Source organism: Pistacia vera, unplaced genomic scaffold (genome assembly GCF_008641045.1).
Source record: "Pistacia vera cultivar Batoury unplaced genomic scaffold, PisVer_v2 Contig62, whole genome shotgun sequence".
Classification (NCBI taxonomy): domain Eukaryota; kingdom Viridiplantae; phylum Streptophyta; class Magnoliopsida; order Sapindales; family Anacardiaceae; genus Pistacia; species Pistacia vera.
The window spans coordinates 216,522-235,489 of record NW_022196468.1 but is presented as its reverse complement, the minus strand read 5'-3'; the positions used below and the strand labels follow the sequence as shown (position 1 = coordinate 235,489).

At 34.5% G+C, this 18,968-nt stretch overlaps 1 protein-coding gene across 1 annotated transcript; it reads left to right on the top strand.

Moving 5' to 3' along the window:
* The first annotated feature begins 2,865 nt into the window (after positions 1-2,865).
* Positions 2,866-18,831, top strand: LOC116110890 (E3 ubiquitin-protein ligase UPL6). Its single transcript, XM_031397102.1, is given in 27 exon segments — positions 2,866-3,452; positions 4,319-4,416; positions 7,251-7,280; positions 7,282-7,378; positions 7,762-7,865; positions 8,792-8,972; positions 9,130-9,312; positions 9,629-9,811; positions 10,443-10,515; positions 10,732-10,850; positions 10,943-11,235; positions 11,386-11,482; positions 11,793-11,936; positions 12,159-12,242; positions 12,325-12,411; positions 12,624-12,764; positions 12,874-12,999; positions 13,371-13,469; positions 14,471-14,538; positions 15,216-15,282; positions 15,670-15,840; positions 15,929-16,018; positions 16,579-16,659; positions 17,313-17,386; positions 17,531-17,602; positions 17,709-17,798; positions 18,281-18,831. Coding segments are annotated over 27 exon segments (3,078 nt in total). The 5' UTR covers positions 2,866-3,293; the 3' UTR covers positions 18,348-18,831.
* Positions 18,832-18,968: the final 137 nt, after the last annotated feature.

Genomic DNA, 18,968 nt, shown 5'->3' with positions numbered 1-18,968 from the left:
ACTACTGTTGTATGTAGATGGCATGTTGATTTCAGGCCTAACATAGATCACATCAGAGAATTGAAGGCACAAATGGGTAGATAGGATGTTTGATATGAAAGACATGGGACCAGAAAACACGATTCTAGGGTTGCAAATTCACTGAGAAAAAGAAAACATGAATATATGACTTTCAACATTCATGATTGTAAGCCAACTTCTACCCTACTTCCTGTTAATTACAAATTATCCTCAAGTATGTGTCCTAGCAATGAAGCAAAGATGATGGAAATCTGGAGTACCCTATGCATCAACAATGGGAAGTCTAATGTTTGCCATGATGTGCACAAGGCTAGATATTAATTGCACAAGCAGTAGGTACGATGAGATGATTCATAACGAATCTAGGTTAGAAGCATTTTAATGTTGGGACGAGGATCCTTAGGTATATCAAATGGATCACAAATGCTGCATTATGTTATGGAGGATCAAAATCAGAATTCCAAATACAAGGATATGCAGATTCAGGTTTTGCAGGTGATATTGATAAGAGAAGATCGTGAAAGATGACTTCAAGTGGGAGAATGTTGAAATGCAGATGATTCCAAATACAAGCATGCATGGTAATTAATTGTTCCACAATCTTTGAACAAAGAATTTGGGCATGGGAATTTATTGGCCTATAATCCTTGACACAAAATGATTTGAATGGTGGAAACAAGTAGTAATAATCCTTCTAGTCTTACTTCATGGATGTTTCCTTTATAATTAATTGAGGGTTTTACACGTAAATCTTGTGTCCGTTATTTTATTATGTATGTTATATTCAAACTGTTAGTAATTTCTATATTAGTCTAATCATCTCTATCTAATCGTAATTTTGAGTTTAAATGAGTTTGCGCCGAGCTTTTTGACATTCATATTCTTATGATATAGCTCATCGATTTGAACTCTAACTAGTTATTCTTTTCATTATATTAAGAGCATGTTGGTCTTCAGAAAAGCATCGATCATCTATGTTCACTCTTGATAAGCACATCAATTAAGAAAGTAATTTATTAACTAAAAAAGGTGATTAATTAAGAAGAGAACTCGAAATAAACAAAGCCTCATTGTACATGCAAGTCGGTGATTGACTAGTTTAATCCAATGTGCATGCATCTAAAGCTACATTAATGGCGGCAGGAAACATGTTTTACTACTTTAAGATCCCATTAGCAAATTTATTAATTAATTAAAGAAGCTGAAACATATTCTCTTTTTTGTTCTATTTACTCATGCTTTTGAGACATTTTGTTGGTTAAAGCCCCTGCATTATAGTTTTATTATGTTAAATCAAACCCTTGTAGGACTTTTTAATCCAAACCCATCTCAATGTGAACGCTACAAGCCATTATCTCCTTTACCATTTTATGTTTGATTAATATTATATAGTTTTTTTCACCCTTTGTTCATATTTTTTTATTTATAGTGACCTAAAGTTTCAACACCTATAAATAAAGCCATCGACAAACCATTCATGCGCTGCTTGTTTAGTTGCTTATTGCTTCCCAAGTTAATTAAATATTACTTCCATCACCCATATTGGTCTCAAATCAAATGATTAAAGTATGAGTTAATCATAGCAAACGTGTTAACTGTTAAGTATTCGATAGATTCGATTTGCACGATTTACAGTGAAAGGAATCATTAATGGGTGTGTTGATACCAAAATTTGCACCAACGAGAAATAAACAGGATTCATGGTAGAATCTATGCAGGAGTTTGTATGAAACACGTGATTTCGTTGCTAGATCAATGGATGAATAAGAAAATCAAATAACAACACAAGGAAAAGATTTTTAGGGTGGTTCAATAGCTCGTATCACAATATTTACGTCCACTGTTATGTTATTAAATGTATTAAAACAATAATTTGATTTACAAAAAGTTTGAAATTGACTTTCTGTGACATATTATCTCTAATAATAGATTACAATTGAGTTTATATATTGTCAGTTACACGGTTGAATTAAAAATAAACTCAAATTCGATAAAACGGAAAGTAGCTAATATACATGCTAAAAGGGGATTTATTCGTTCCGGATTTCCCGCATGGTATTCAAATTCGATGAACAAAATATATAATGAATCTCTCTTGCCGTAGATTTGCTAACAGGTTAGCAAGTCAAAAACGAAGTTTTACTTGGGAGAAAGTCAAAGATTTAAGGGCAGTCACAAAGTTGACCAATCCCAACTATGGTCAATTAAATCTTCTGTATAAGGATTCCTTGCCCTATGAATTGGAACAAAGCACTATGATAGGTAATTTGATTTGCAGTAACACCTAATCTCTTTTGACATTAAAATTTAAGGTGGGTTTGTATCCAATTACATTAATTTAATATCCAAGTAAGGGATAATCTCAGTTTTAATTGTTCAAATGATGAACCTTACATATACAAAGACCCTCATTATTGTTCTTGAAACATATTATATTAATGGGCTGAGTTCAACGTTAGCTTGGACCACTCTTGATTTCCATGGACCATGGACAGGGCTACTTCATTTTGGACCCAATTTTGGGCTTTTCTTTGTTTTTCTTCTGCAACCAGTCTCGTTTAGGGACAAACCTTCAATGAAAACTCAATCCTCAAGGATGGACCATGGACAGGCCTACTTCATTTGGACCCAATCTTGGGCTTTTCTATGTTTCTCTTCTGCAACTAGTCTTGTTTAGGGACAGCCCTTCGATGAAAACTCAATCCTCAAGACAAAAAAATTTATAAAGTGAACTTGTGAAACTCGCTCCCAATTCCCAAAAGTGACCGACAAATACAACTTTTAGCATCCTCTTTTGCGCCCAATATACAGGCCATGGTCCAAGCCTAAATAAGACAAGGACTCACCATCGCCCAGACAAGAGTGACCTTGATACCATGGGTTCGGGTAGAACTCATCGTCAACATGTAGAGCCAGGGTTCAAACATATAGGAATGAAACGGAGATAAGTAATTGTCCAAAAAGTCCTCTTACCATTTGGTTTCTTAGTAGTATTGGTTGCTCATTTTTGCCTTCGCTTTTCCGTACTCCAACTAGAAGGAAAAGCGCGAGAAAAAAAATCGTCCTAACTTTCCTTTCCTTCATCCGAATTTTTCTTTCCATCCAAACAGATCACCCGCGCACTTTCCCTTTCTCACGGGCGCTAATTTATCAGTTAATTTTGTTTAGTTCTAGGGCTAGATATAACTGTTCTAGCTGTGATTGTTTTTCGATAAACTGCTTGCGTTTTGAGTTAATTAGGGTTTGAATTGGCCAGAGTTGACTCGTACGACATGTTTTTCTCCGGCGATCCAACGACTCGGAAGCGAGTCGATTTAGGAGGTAGGAGTTCCAAGGAGAGGGATAGGCAGAAGCTTCTTGAACAGACGAGGTTAGAGCGTAATCGTCGACTATATTTGCGGAAGCAGAACCAGGCGGCGATCAAAATTCAGGTCAGGTTAATTGAATTAGGATGCTTAATAAACAATCTCGATGCTTTTTTGAGTGTGATTTTGTATACGTGCTTGGTATTTTGGTGACTGGTTTAATTGCTACATTGTCGTTTTAAACACAATATGTTGCGTTGTTGTTTAGTGAATTTGGTGTAGTTTTGTGAGTTAATTTTCTAGCTGAAGTTAGTGATTGGTAGGCCTTAGGGAAGCTAGATGTTTTCATAGTAATTGTTTTTTAGGAATGAAATGTAAGGTCAATGTAGTGATTGTGTTGGTATTTGCAAAATTAGTACCGCTATATGTTGTAAAAAGCAATACTGGAAAGCACAATGAATATATGGAAGTTTTTGGATGGAACATATTGACAAAGCGGTAAGACAATTAACATCAGAAACTTTACTGAAGTGGGATTAAAAGCGATTTGGAAGGCCTAAACAATGTAATTTGGCTAAAAATAACGAACTTTGCTTCCAAGCTGGTTGAAGCAAAGCCTACTTACTTATGATTTGCTCAAATCCGATCATACAAACCCTGTCACTGTTTATGTTACATCATGAATTTTCTCCATTTAGTAATGGAATCACCCTCTTGAATGGTAAAAAATGGCGTCATATTGGCAGTACTGGCTACTTTTGTTTGCATTATGAATTAAAGATTTTTTTCCTCTTATTTTTAAATGCAATAAAAAACCCCACCAAGTAAGAGAAAAAATAAATAAAAATAAAGTGAAATAATAATGATCACTGTGAAATTGATTTTACTTGGTTAAAGTTGATCTAGATAATTTGCCGAGTGAAACTTTTCTTTGGAGAGGCAATTAAAATCTTTCCACATTTTGCAAATTATTGACTAAATACTACCTACAGAAATGCTTCAGAGGGAGGAAAGCAATGGAAATTGAACATTTCAAGGTGCGAGAGCAGTTTTATGCAACCTATGGGCGTCATCTCCAGTATGTGAACAGGTAGAACANCTTCTGCAACCAGTCTCGTTTAGGGACAAACCTTCAATGAAAACTCAATCCTCAAGGATGGACCATGGACAGGCCTACTTCCTTTGGACCCAATTTTGGGCTTGTCTTTGTTTCTCTTCCGCAACCAGTCTCGTTTAGGGACAAACCTTCGATGAAAACTCAATCCTCAAGACTAAAGTGACGTGCCATTCGTTAAAAATAAGTAATGTTACGGACACAGAAATTTTACACTGAATGTTTATATCGAAGGACATGATAATTAGTCAGACACGATTATATTGAAGTCTTTCATAAATAAAAGATTATCCAATATTTATAAACGCTTGCTCATATTTAATGGACTCCCGTTCATATTATATAGACGGACATCTATTTAAGATGGACGCCTGTCCAAAAAATTTAAAAAAAAAAATTATAAATGCTCGTCTATCTTATATGGATGAGTGTCTATTTACTATAGACGAGCATCCATATAAAATAAATACCTGTCCAAATAATTTTACATTCAATGGACAAACGTCCCTTTTAGATGGACGCCTGTCCATTATTTATATTCATTCAATTTTTGTTATTCAACTTTTGTCAACATTGAAAGTAATTTGACAAACTTTGGACAAACTTCATTAAATTTTTGTCCATATTTAAAATAATTGGACAAGTGTCGTATTTTTAACTCAATTAGGATTCACAATTAATGCATTAAATAAATTTAAATTTTAAAATTTGTTAATATTAAAAAATGGATGCTGGTCTTCCTATAAGGACAGTCCTTATAAGAGGACCGGCGTCTATAAATAATTTAGGCTAATTTTTTTTAGTTTAAACTATAAACAAATGTCCATTCTAAATAGATGATTGTCTATATAATATGAATAGGAGTTTATTTCAAATGAGCAATTGTTCAATAAATATTTAATAGACGATCATTCGTTTACAGAATATTTGTTAATACCATACGTGGCTTGCCTAATTCAATATAAATGTCGTTCCATGTAAAAATGAGGTGGAAAGCGTCGGTGGTGCATGTAGTATTTTTGATAAAGTGAACTCGGTAAACTCACTCTCAATTCCCAAAAGCTAGCGACAAATACAACTTTTAGCATCCTCTTTTGCGCCCAATATACAGGCCATGGTCCAACCTAAATAGACAAGACTCACCATCGCCCAGACAAGAGTGACCTTGATCCATGGGTTCGGGTAGAACTCATCGTCAACATGTAAGCCAGGGTTCAAACATATAATGAAACGGAGATAAGTAATTGTCCAAAAAGTCCTCTTACCATTTGTTTTCTTAGTAGTATTGGTTCTCATTTTTGCCTTCCCTTTTCCGTACTCCACTAGAAGGAAAAGCGCGAGAAAAAAAATCGTCCTAACTTTCCTTTCCTCATCCGAATTTTCTTTCCATCCAAACAGATCACCCGCCACTTTCCCTTCTCACGCGGCTAATTTATCATTAATTTGTTTAGTTCTAGGGCTAGATATAACTGTTCTGCTGTGATTGTTTTTCGATAAACTGCTTGCGTTTTGAGTTAATTAGGGTTTGAAGTGCCCGAGTTGACTCGTACGACATGTTTTTCTCCGGCGATCCAACGACTCGGAAGCGAGTCGATTTAGTAGGTGGTTCCAAAGAGGGATAGGCAGAAGCTTCTTGAACAGACAGGTTAGAGCGTAATCGTCGACTAATTTGCGGAAGCAGAACCAGGCGGCGATCAAAATTCAGGTCAGTTAATTGAATAGGATGCTTAATAAACAATCTCGATGCTTTTTTGAGTGTGATTTGTATACGTGCTTGGTTTTTGGTGACTGGTTTATTGCTACATTGTCGTTTTAAACACAATTGTTGCGTTGTTTGTTTATGGATTGGTGTAGTTTTGTGAGTTAATTTTAGCTGAGTTAGTGTGAGTTGGAAGCTAGATGTTTTCATAGTAATTGTTTTTTAGGAATGAAATGTAGGTCAATGTAGTGATTGTGTTGGTATTTGCAAAATTAGTACCGCTAATGTTGTAAAAAGCAACTGGAAAGCACAATGAATTATGGAAGTTTTGGATGGAATATATTGACAAAGCGGTAAGACAATTAACATCAGAAACTTTACTGAAGTGGGTTAAAGCGATTTGGAAGGCCTAAACAATGTAATTTGGCTAAAAATAACGAACTTTGCTTCCGCTGGTTGAAGCAAAGCCTACTACTTATGATTTGCTCAAATCCGATCATAAACAACCCTGTCACTGTTTATGTTACATCATGAATTTTCCCCATTTAGTAATGGAATCACCCTCTTTGAGGTAAAAATGGCGTCATATTGGCAGTACTGGCTACTTTGTTTGCATTATGAATTAAAGATTTTTCCTCTTTTTTTAAATGCAAAAAAAAACCCCACCGGTAAGAGAAAAATAATAAATGAAATAATAATGATCACTGTGAAATTGATTTACTTGGTTAAAGTTGATTAGATAATTTGCGAGTGAAACTTTTCTTGGAGAGGCAATTAAATCTTTCCACATTTTTGCAATTATTGACTAAATACTACCTACAGAAATGCTTCAGAGGGAGGAAAGCAATGGAAATTGAACATTTCAAGGTGCGAGAGCAGTTTTATGCAACCTATGGGCGTCATCTCCAGTATGTGAACAGGTAGAACAGTAATCCTTACAGTTGATGTTTCTGACATTGGTTACCATTGCAGAACTCTTGCTATTTCCTTCTTATTCTTAGTATTTTCATATCGAAAGACTTAGTGCCAGTGTTATATTTTGTGGGTTTTCATCATTTTATGAAAGGGCTCTTCTTCTACCTATCTGTTGATTTTGTCTTCATGGTTTCAGGAATTGTTTTGGTCCAGATTCAGGGTTCCTCGTCGCTTTCTTTTCTTTATGCACGAAATGCTGATGATATTGCTATCCTTGTGGAAACGTGTCGGTTACTTCAGCGTTTTGTTCAAGATAGTGGTAATGTTGATCAGCATACTTATTAAATATCTTATTATGGATTTTTTTTTTTTTTTTTGGTTTGTAGTTTTTATGCAGTAAAGGATAGTTTTCTTCTTCCCTCTCTCTGACCTATTCTTTTCCTATACTTATTTTTTAACTCTTATTGTCTCATGATCTTGTTAAGTCAACAAATATTAATATTAATTAGGACAACATTATGGACTCCCATTGTATGCTGTTTAAGTATGATTTGAAGATTTTTGTCTTTGATAGCATGCTATTATTTCTATTTGTCTGCAAATAACAATTGAAAGTTTAATGCATAGTTATCTTCGTCCACTTTGGTATGTGTTTCACTTTCTTTAGGATTTACTTTTCTATTACTAACATTATTATTTATGCATAGGACATTGTGGCTCTTTGCGGCATGATTACTCATCCAAGCATGCTTTAGTAGACTACAGTTAAGAAATTCGCGTTTGCCTGTATTCAGTCGCTACATCAGAATAGGTTGGTGACCTGGAAACCCTTTTTTTTTTTTTCAGTTTTGTATTCTATATATTTCCTACCATTTGCTGGTGCATTCAGATTTTCTGAATTTGATTGCTATTTGTATGAAATAGTTCCATTATTGTGCAAGCTTCTTATGGTCAGATCGTTATATCTGAGAGGCATCCCTTTTTTGGATTTACTCTTTTGACAATATTATTATGTGTTTTTTTCCTTGACGTTGTAAGAGGTGTCTTCCACTTTTCTTGCCCACATCATCTTTATGTTTCCTTGTATGGTTCTAACTTTGGTTGTCTTGCACTATGTAGTGAAGTAACCACAGTTTCCAAAGATGCAAAAGATTTTTGCTTTATACTCTTTCATTGGCTAGGAATGATTTTGTGATACCTTATTCTTTAGAACTAAAATTTGATGAGCCTCTGAACCTGGTGTTTGATAAATGAGACTTTGCTGGTGGAGAAATGTGATTAACTTTGTAATTTGTACCATTGTTTGTGCCAATGTTGACAATATATCATTAACAAGGCTTTAGGTTTGTTTCTTGTTTATTACCGTAAAATATGTATTTCTCATGACCATTGTTTGCGCCGATGTTGTCAATATATCATTAACAAGGCTTTAGGTTTGTTTCTTGTTTGTTACAGTAAAATATGTATTTCTTTGAAATATATTTTTCTGTTTGGAGTTTTGTTGATGCTTGTGCTGCTGGAACTGTTATCATAGTATGTTCTTTTATGTAGTCGATAAAATTTCTTTTCCTTGTATTGAGTTATTATTGTTGGACTGCTGGTCCACTTTTTTCCTTATGCATTTTACACTAACAATGCTTTGTTTATTTCTAATAAAAGATATTTTCAAATTATGTTATTTTTTCTCTTAAGTTTACTTTTGAGCTCTGGTTGCTTATTTAATGGTTCATTGGACAGAAATCAATTAAAGGATAAACTTTTAGTGACTCCTGAAGACTCGGGTGTGTCAACGACTCTATTGCTTGAATCAGTAGTTTTGTTGATTGATCCTAAACTTCCATGGGTTTGTAAGATAGTTGGTTATCTCTTGCAAAGGAATGCGTTTACTCTGCTTAGGGATCTTGTTCTTATGATGAAGGTATATATTTATTTTCATCAGATGCCTACATCCTCCATAAGCATAAACACGAATTAAACATAAATTGTACTGAGATCATTTAAGTACTTGCTAAATTGCCTTTACTTGCTAGTGCTCAGACTCTCAAGCTTTTTGTTCAATTATTGATGTGATGCAGGAAAGTACAAAGACTTGCACATCCGGTGGTAAAATTTCTTCAGTGGAGCGCGTGCTGACCCTTATAATTCCTCACATTGGTCGAAGCCCATGTATTTGCCCAAATATTGACCCACGATGGAGTTTCTCTTCGCAGATTCTCACGATACCATTCTTATGGCATCTTTTCCCATACCTAAAGGAGGTAAAATTTCCTCCAAAACATCTTTTCTAAGTGTTCATATTTCTTTTTAAGGTTATTTGGGAATCTAAATAGGTTTCATGAAGCAGTCAAATAGGCTGGGAGTGATTCTTTTGAAGTTTACTTTTAACTTTTATGCTCATCGTTTTAATATTTGTTGGTTAAACAAGTTGCAGATTTTGTCACTGTCTTTTTGGCTATGCCACTAGAGACATCAATTGAACTTCATCCATTGTCAATTTTACATTTCAGTTCATTTGTCTTTCATTATCGTGAAGGTTTCTCTATTTAGTAATAGGTGTGATATTTTGCTATCCAGGTTTTTGCGACTGGTGGAATGAGTCAACATTATGTACATCAGATGGCATTGTGTGTGCAAAATCATGCTAATGTACTTCCGAATGATAAGTCGATTGAGTTACCTGGTTATGCATGTCTTCTTGGTAACGTATTCGAAACTGCAGGAGTCGCTTTATCTCAGCCTGACTGTTCATTTGAAATGGTTAGTAATCAATTCAGATTTTATATTAGTAGACTGCCCTACTTTCTTATTCTCATAACTGTTACCATGTTATACTTTGTTAGATGAATATAGTCATGTTGCGCACATAAGCTTCAAATTTAACCTTTTTAAAGAGATTGAGTACTATATTTTGTGTTTTATAGATGCTTTAATTATATGTGAGATGTAAGGCACACAGAGCATGACATATGTAAGATCTGTTAGTGTTTGCTTTCCTTTTTAGTTTACATTTCTGTCATCATAACCCATAATTTATGCTTTTTGTAATGTTAGATTTATTTTTCTTGTTGTGTTGGAGTTTAATTGCTTTTCTGGTCTTTCGATTAAACATTATGGGCAGAATGATGATGCTAAAGTACACAGTTAAAAATAATCCTTCATCTACTATCAACATTTGCTTTAGTGCATAATTTTTAAGCTTCTATCTTCCACTATTCTTGAATGAGTTTTTTATTCTAATGGATGTTTCTTCTTCCTTCTTTGTTGGGTTGCGAGACACTGTTCATCATTTAATTTCCTTTCTATGTTTCTTAGATGCTTATGCTTGTTTTTCTTATGGCATGGTTTAATTAGATTTGGAATCTAATCTTCTCTTCTTTGAATTTAACAGGCAATTGACCTTGCTGCTGTTACAACATTCTTGATGGAGGCACTTCCTCCTATAAAATCATTGGGAAAAGAGAGTATGCATCACCTCATTTTATGATGATTTGATTTTTTAATTTCGTTGTTTTGATTTTCCCTCCTTTTCTGTTTGTTTATGGATTATACCTTTTGATGTACTTGATTACTCTTTTGATTTAGAGTTGGTAATAGAAGTTGTACAAAATTTTGCCTCTCTTGTCTCAATTTTCTTTTGAACCTGAATGAAATGTATTCATGTGGCTATTCTGCTTCAGGTTCCTCAGTCAGTGAGGATGATATGATTACTGGTGATGAAGTGATGGAAATAGTTTTGAATAGGGATTTGGAGCAGCAGATAACCAATGCCATAGATTCACGTTTTCTTTTGCAATTGGTATACTGTCTTAAACATTCATATCTGATGTGAAAGTTATTTACTCTAAAATGTTAAAAGTACAATTCATGATTTTCTTCTGTTTGGAGCAGACAAATGTTTTATTCAAAGGGATACCATTGGTATGTGGTTCACATAATGAAGGACCAGATGATAAAGAGGTGGCAGCTGTTGGCGCTGCTTGTGCATTTTTACATGTCACCTTCAACACTTTACCTTTGGAGTGCATTATGACTGTCCTGGCTTATAGAACTGAACTTGTTCCATTACTTTGGAATTATATGAAGCGGTGTCATCAGATAAAAAAGTGGCCAGCCTTGGCGTATCCCTCAGGAGATGCACCTGGTTGGCTACTACCTCTGGCTGTATTCTGTCCTGTGTACAAGTAAGGCTGCTCGTTCAATTTCTGGTTGTTTTTTTACATATGTTTCTTCTATGTTATGAGTTGTTGTTTTGCTATAGCTTAATGAAATCTTTTTGTTTTTGTTTGTGTTAGAGTAAATATAATAAATCTAACAATGTTCTGGTTGATCAGGCACATGCTTATGATAGTTGATAATGAGGAGTTCTATGAGCAGGAGAAGCCATTGTCATTGAAGGATATCAGATATCTAGTTGTCATCTTGAGAGAGGTATGGTTTGGTGATAAATTTGTAGTTAAAAGTTTCCTGTGAAAGGAGATGCTAAGCATTCCGTTAATTTTTTTCATGGAAGAAATCTTAAATTGCATGATATTGTTATATTCAGGAAGGGTATGTTAGTGTCCTTAAACTAAATGTTGGCATTTGTTGTTTGCAGCTAATGTGTAGAACTAAAATTTGTTTGTCATTAGTATGGGCTGGCAACCATTAACTAGTACAGGCCAGCTATTTGCACATATGTGGTCTTTGGCAATACCAAATACAGTAATTCCAGTTGATAGAGTTTTAATTCTCTATGCAGGCCTTATGGCAGCTCTTATGGGTGAATCCTACATCACACGCTAATGTAGGAAAATCTGTCTCCAATCCCTCTTCTCATAAAAAGCTACCATTTGAAGTCATTCAAAACAGGGTTAGCATTGTAGCCTCTGAGGTCCTTTCACAGGTACATAGTGAACACAAGTTGTTGAGTTTTAGTTTATTGTTCAATGAATTCGTTCTGCCCTTGTAAAATCACACATTTTGTGGTTTTGCATGCTATTTCAATTATGTTTTTTGTGCTAGCATTGGTATTCTTCTGTGAATGGAGATTCTAGATGCTTGTTAACCGATTGATGTTTTCTATCTTGTTTCTTCAGCTACTTTAATGTCCAAATTATTGTTGTAGTTGCAAGATTGGAACAATAGACGGCAGTTTACAACCCCAAGTGACTTTCATGCTGATGGTGTCAATGACTTTTTCATTTCTCAGGTAATAGCTTCCTCAATTGCATGTTTAGGTTCCAGAACTAAAATTGTCATTGTTGCTTGTTTTAACATCATTATTTTTCCAGGCTGTAACAGAAGGTTCCAGAGCGTCTGACATACTGAAGCAAGCTCCTTTCTTGATTCCATTTACAAGCAGGGTCAAAATATTTCATGTAAGTGATGATCAAAATTTGATTTTTACTATCCGATTATTTTGATGGAATTTCTTGACTTGCAAGGAATATTATTCAATGTTGGTCTTATTAATTGCACTGCCGAAGACAAGAAATATTTTTTCCTGGGGTACTTAATTGAACATGTGAAAATTCTCTTTTACTGTTTTTTCTAAACTTAATTGCAACTAATTTATAATTCCATCTGCCAGTCCCAGTTAGCAGCTGTTAGGCAAAGGCATGGCTCTCACGGCGTTTTCACTAGAAATCGGTTCAGAATCCGCAGGGATCATATTCTGGAAGATGCTTATAGTCAGATGAGTGCATTGTCTGAAGAGGATCTCCAAGGAGCAGTATGTCTACTAACGTTTCTTTGCTCTCTTGGGGTTTGGTAGAAAGAAGAGCATTTTTTTTTCTACACGAATAATCTTTTTTTTTTTTTTCTTTTGCTGTTCACTGCAGGTTCGTGTAACATTTGTCAACGAACTTGGAGTTGAGGAGGCTGGTATTGATGGTGGTGGAATTTTCAAAGACTTTATGGAAAATATAACTCGTGCAGCTTTTGATGTGCAGTATGGGTTATTTAAGGTCTCTCTCTTGCTCTGTGTCTTTCCAACAAAACAAACACATTCATTTCTGTATGTTCTGATATATACCCTGCTATTGGACTTTCGAAAATATGTAGGTCTTTGGAGTGTCATAGAAGCTTATTCTAGGGTGGGGTTTTCCTGATCCCATCTTTAAGTATATCTTTTATATGTTTCTGTTGTCATTATCGTTTGAATGGTTTTGGGTAAAGATAAAAAGCTTGGGCTTATAATTTCCTATTAGAACTTGGGATCTTTCTTAATTACTTCATGCTAATACATCTCAATTTACTAATCTTATACTGATTTGCTTGCTTATAGTGTGCCTGTTCCTCATGTTTTATTGACTTTCTGCTGTTATGGCATATCTAGGAAACAGCTGATCACCTACTCTACCCTAATCCTGGATCAGGAATGATACATGAGCAGCACCTCCAGTTTTTCCATTTTCTTGGAACTCTTCTTGGGAAGGTAGGATTTGTTATCTTATTATCTGAATCTTTTTGTTCAATTGCATTGCATGTTTCTGGTTGATTGAAGTTGAGGGGCATCACCCTGCTATAATTTGGTACTTGAACATTATATCTTTATACAAAGCAAGGATCACGTTATTTTATTTATTTATTTTTGAGAAGAAACGTAGAGAATATCTATGATTGATAAAATAAATTACAAACTGTAAGCAAGCAATCCATAAATTACAAACAGTAAGCAAGCAATTCATTTAAAGGATCACAGAAAGATCTATATCCATTAGGTGTTGAATATGACCATATTCTTTTTACGGCAATGCTGGAGCATACTTGCTATATACCAGCCATATAGTCTTTTCTTGGTCTGAGATTTCAACTTGGTAGTAATATGAGACTGAAAGGAAGGAGGATTTTTTTTCTTATTTAGTGTTTGCTTTCTGGTTCATTTTAGTGATCGTTGAATTTAACAAATATTCATGGTAAATATTTCATTCACAAGGGAAATACTGTTTATTTTGGTATGTGCAACAATATTATGCTTTTATGAACTCTGGTGTTTTAGGATTTTTGCCCAAGTATTTGAGAGCCATCGCTTCTGTTGTAAAAGTGATAATTGTATGAGTTGGAATCATGTTGGAGGAAGTTTTACGTGTTGTTGGAAAGCTATCCACCAATAAGTCCTGAATTTGAGTTATATTGCCATTGTTTTTTATTTTTTTTATCCTCTCCTTTTTGCTCCCTCCCTGGAGGCTCTAGTTTTCCTTCCTTGTTACCTCTTCGATTTGCTACAATCTTTGTTGTGGCCTGGCCTTTTGTTACCTTTGTTATCGGAATTTGCATATGCGTATGTAATTTGTTCATATTAAAATTTTTTTTTTTTTATTTATACTTGCAGTTGTAAAATGATTTTTATTTTTTATTTTTATGGTCTGCAACTTGCCATCTATATTTTATCTGTTGTGCTTTTGATGGTTTAGCTTGTCACTTTTCTTCTTGCAGGCCATGTTTGAAGGGATACTTGTTGATATACCATTTGCAACTTTCTTCTTGAGCAAGTTAAAACAAAAGTAAGGTTTTGGATGGCTATAGCCACTATAAACTGTTGTGAAAATCGCAATATTTGAACAAATGAGTTTTGTGCTGTGATTTTGGCAAATGCTTGGTACATTTTGTAGTGTTAAAATATGCAGCCATATATACACATAGTAATGTTAGATATGGATCTGTTTTTTCCTAGTAGACATTAGATTACAGTGATTACTTGGTCATATACGCTCTAGATATGGTTCTCTCTACAATTAATTGAAGAAATTGTAGGATTTACCATCTAGATTATCCTCAAATGAAGTGAAGTGATACACATAGCTGATAGTTGTAGTCTTAGGGTATTACCTGTGAATTAATGAATCAAAGGCCTCTGGGTTTACAATCCTGCATTTCAAATGTTTATTATGGGCAACATCAAGATTGGTTAATTATATTTGATCCCTTCTGACCTGCTCTGCCTTCATTGATGCTCTTGATTCTGCTTTCTGTGTTTGTTTGTGTCATTAGCCACAGTTTGTATCTTTATAAATGAAGAGATATTCTTTGAGAAAAATAAAAATAAAGAATCAAGAGATAGTTAGTAGTTCAATCATATGTATAACGAGCATGCCAATAATGTTGTGTAATACTTCTATAACATAGCTGACACCTTCATTGCATTCTTGATTACTGATATGTTTTTACTTTTGGTTTCTAGGTACAACTATTTGAATGACTTGCCGTCATTGGACCCAGAATTATATCGTCACCTTATTTTCTTGAAGGTGATACTTCTATCTATTTCTTATATGATTTATATTGTTGGTCTTAACTTGTGCTTTTGGCTGGCCATTTGATTCAAATTGGAACTATTTTTCCTTCGGCATTTAAACGCACAGGAGCATAGTTTTTTAGTTTTGGAACATTTTGAAAATAGTCCAAACATACCCTATATTTGGGAGTTCTGTTTCTCCCTCTCAACTTATCTCAATGTTCATCATTTTACTCTGGGGTTGGGTAGTTGAGTGGAGGGTTGAATTTAAGTTTTCATCAGTAATAAAAAACAAAAGATGAATGCTTTTGTTCATAAAGACATTATTTTCCTCCCTTGGCACTTATCATATGATTGTAGTTCTCACTTTTCTTTTCTTTCTTATTGCTATGATCTACAGCATTTTGAAGGTGACATTTCAGAGTTAGAACTCTACTTTGTTATTGTAAATAATGAATATGGAGAGCAAACAGAAGAAGAGCTGCTTCCAGGAGGGAAAAATATTCGTGTTACTAATGAGAACGTAATTACGTTCATTCATCTTGTGTCCAATCACCGCTTGAATTTTCAGGTATATAGCCCCCTTTTAGTGAGTCATATTACATCTCGAACTACATTTCTGTAATAATGATACGATCATGTAATTGTATCACTTTCAGATACGTCAACAGAGTTCTCATTTCCTGAGGGGTTTCCAGCAGCTTATACAGAAAGATTGGATTGATATGTTTAATGAGCATGAACTTCAGGTGTGGTTTACTTTTAGCATTTGGTGTTATGGTGCTTTGCAGGAAATTGTTGCCCTTTAGACATACGTCTTGTTATCAGTACTACAAGATTTTACCCTTGAATTGATATCTTTACAAACTTTACTGATAGGATGTAGATGTGATATTGGCACATATATGCATGTAGTACTTGTGTTCTAGTGTTAGTGGAAAGGCTGGTTTTGGACCATTCAGTCTTTACTTGATCTTAGGATAAATACCACTTTCATTTTTGTTTCTTAGTTTTGCCTGTCACACAAGCATACGTCTTCTGCAATTCGATTTTTTAAAAAAAAAAAAAACTTGATTTGTTTAAAAGTGATTCATCCCTAATTACTGTAGTTTCTGTAACTTTCACTTTTGGAAATTCCTTTTGTAATTATGGCTGCTATCTTTATGTTTGTTTAGTTATTCTTAATATGTCCTTAATTCTCAGCAGTAACATTCTCTTAATGTAAACTGGCAATTCTTGGTCGGAATGTTTATCATTTGCTTGGTATTGGTAAAGTCCCATTTCTTTGATGTGTTTGTCTTGTTTACAGCTTCTAGTATCAGGTTCACATGACAGCTTGGATTTTGATGACCTAAGACAACACACCAATTATGCTGGTGGCTATCATGCTGTAAGTGGTTTTTACTTGTCTTTTTTTTATTGGTTCAGGGTACAATTGGGAAATGTATACTATATTATTGCTGTTTCCGTTATGGAACATGCTTCAGATTTACTTCTCATCTTGTGCAATCCGCCATGACCTTTTTTCTCTCCCCCTAAGCAATTTAACTCTAAGATGTACCTCTGACTTACCTCATTAAAGCCTTGAATTAAAGGCCTGAAGACACCATGTCGTTTTCTTCATTATTGAATGTGTACTTTTTCAAATGGGTTTTGGTGACTTTTAATATTTTGATCCTAATGTACACTTTGGCCTTTTACTTCTGTTTACATTGAAAATTAGTTCCGCTGTTCTTTATATCTTTAAAATGGGCAAAATGTGCTTTGCCTCAATGGCATGTACTGTAGTCTAAACTTTAAATTTTGCTGCCACTTTTGACTGGTAAGTGGACAAATGGATTTTTGATTGAAGTGAATACTCGTTATGAGTTACAATGGGCTTTGAATATTCCGTGTTTGACTCTAATGATGAAGGGAGATATTTATTATTGTTACAAATTTCTTACATAGTGGGGTAATGTGATGGCCACTAACTGTACTTAATGGATTGTTAAGAGCTATAATTTAATTTATTTTATTCTTATTATTATTTTTTCTTGACAGGAACACTATGTCATTGAGATGTTCTGGCAAGTTCTCAAAAGCTTTTCATTCGAAAATCAGAAGAAATTTTTGAAGTGAGTTGCATTAGCTGTCTTAGTTTTTTAGTCTTTATCTTTTTTATTTTGGCTGCCTAGATATTTGTTGTTAATTCAATGTCAAAAGATAATGTACACTCAGAAAGGATACTAAATTACTAACCAGAGGATGTTTTACGCTAGGTTTGTGACTGGCTGTTCTCGAGGACCGCTTCTGGGATTCAGATATCTTGAACCTTTATTTTGTATACAAAGGTAAAGTTTATACCAAATAATGTGATAAGGCACAAAATAAATTGTTATTAGTTAAGTGGATGAGAGTTCTTGACTTTACTAATAATTGAAAGTAACATTTACACAGAGCTGCAGGTGATGCTTCTGAAGAAGCTCTTGACCGCCTACCAACATCAGCTACATGTATGAATCTTCTAAAGCTTCCCCCATACAGGAGGTTTGTACCATCTTACTATGCTTGACATGGTCAAAACAAGATTTCTTTAAAGTTTCTGACCTTTTCCTGAAACAAGGCAATTACCATTAATGAAAGCTAGGGCTGAATGATATGAGCTTGTGATGTTTGTGACTTTACAAACCCTAAGTAGGGGCATAGCTTAGTACTCTATGTAATGATTTTAGCTGTTGAAAATTCATGCTGTAACAACTGCTCTCATTTAGTTCATTTTTCTGACTTTCTCAAGTGTTGAGAGCGATTTTAGCTATTAAGAAATTCATGCTGTAACAACTGCTGCTCATTTAGTTCATTTTTCTGACTTTCTCATTAGTGTTGAGCGGTAGCTTGTGTCATCGTAAGACTAACAACAAAGTTTGATCTTATGTGTCCTCTGTGGCTTGTTCATGTTATTTTCTCTTTTTATCTTTCCAAAATAAGCTTTTGATGACTTATCTTTACCATGTTAAATGTCTGTTATCCAGCAAAGAGCAAATGGTGACAAAACTGCTATATGCCATAAATGCAGAAGCCGGTTTTGATTTGAGCTGATAGACCTTGTGCTTCCTGAACATTGATTTTATGCTACCACGTCAAGTGGACAAACATCCCAAGTTATTATGATCTATTTTTTTTGTCGGTCCTTTGTGTACAAATCAATGCTCAGCCATTGAATTCGGACAGTGCGGTGCAGGGGGCTGCAAAGAGTGAGGAATTGCAGTGAAAGCGAGTGAGTTGGTTGATACACAAGGACAAGGCCAAACTGCTGATTGTTTTCACATGTACATAAATGGAGACATCTGCAATATTATTCAAAGGTTAAGCTTTATACATGCAGGTCAGGAATCTGCGATAAGTATTTGGACCCAGTTGCAAGTGGGGTCTTGTGAAGGCAATCATTTTGTAAACTAACCTCCTCAAAATAATGTGTGCTATAATTCTGTAAATTGTGAGGAGAGTTCTATTATTGTAAGTATTTGTTTGTATGTAGATGAAATAAAAAATAAAAACAAAAACAAGCATTCTTCTTTATCAACTTTCTGCCATTTTCAATTTTTCATTATTGGTAATAATAATAACTAATTATAAGAATGAAAGCATTGGTGGCTTGTTGCCCTAAACAGTTGTAAGCTATAAAATGAGGTTGAAGTATCACTTTTTGCCTGCCATGAA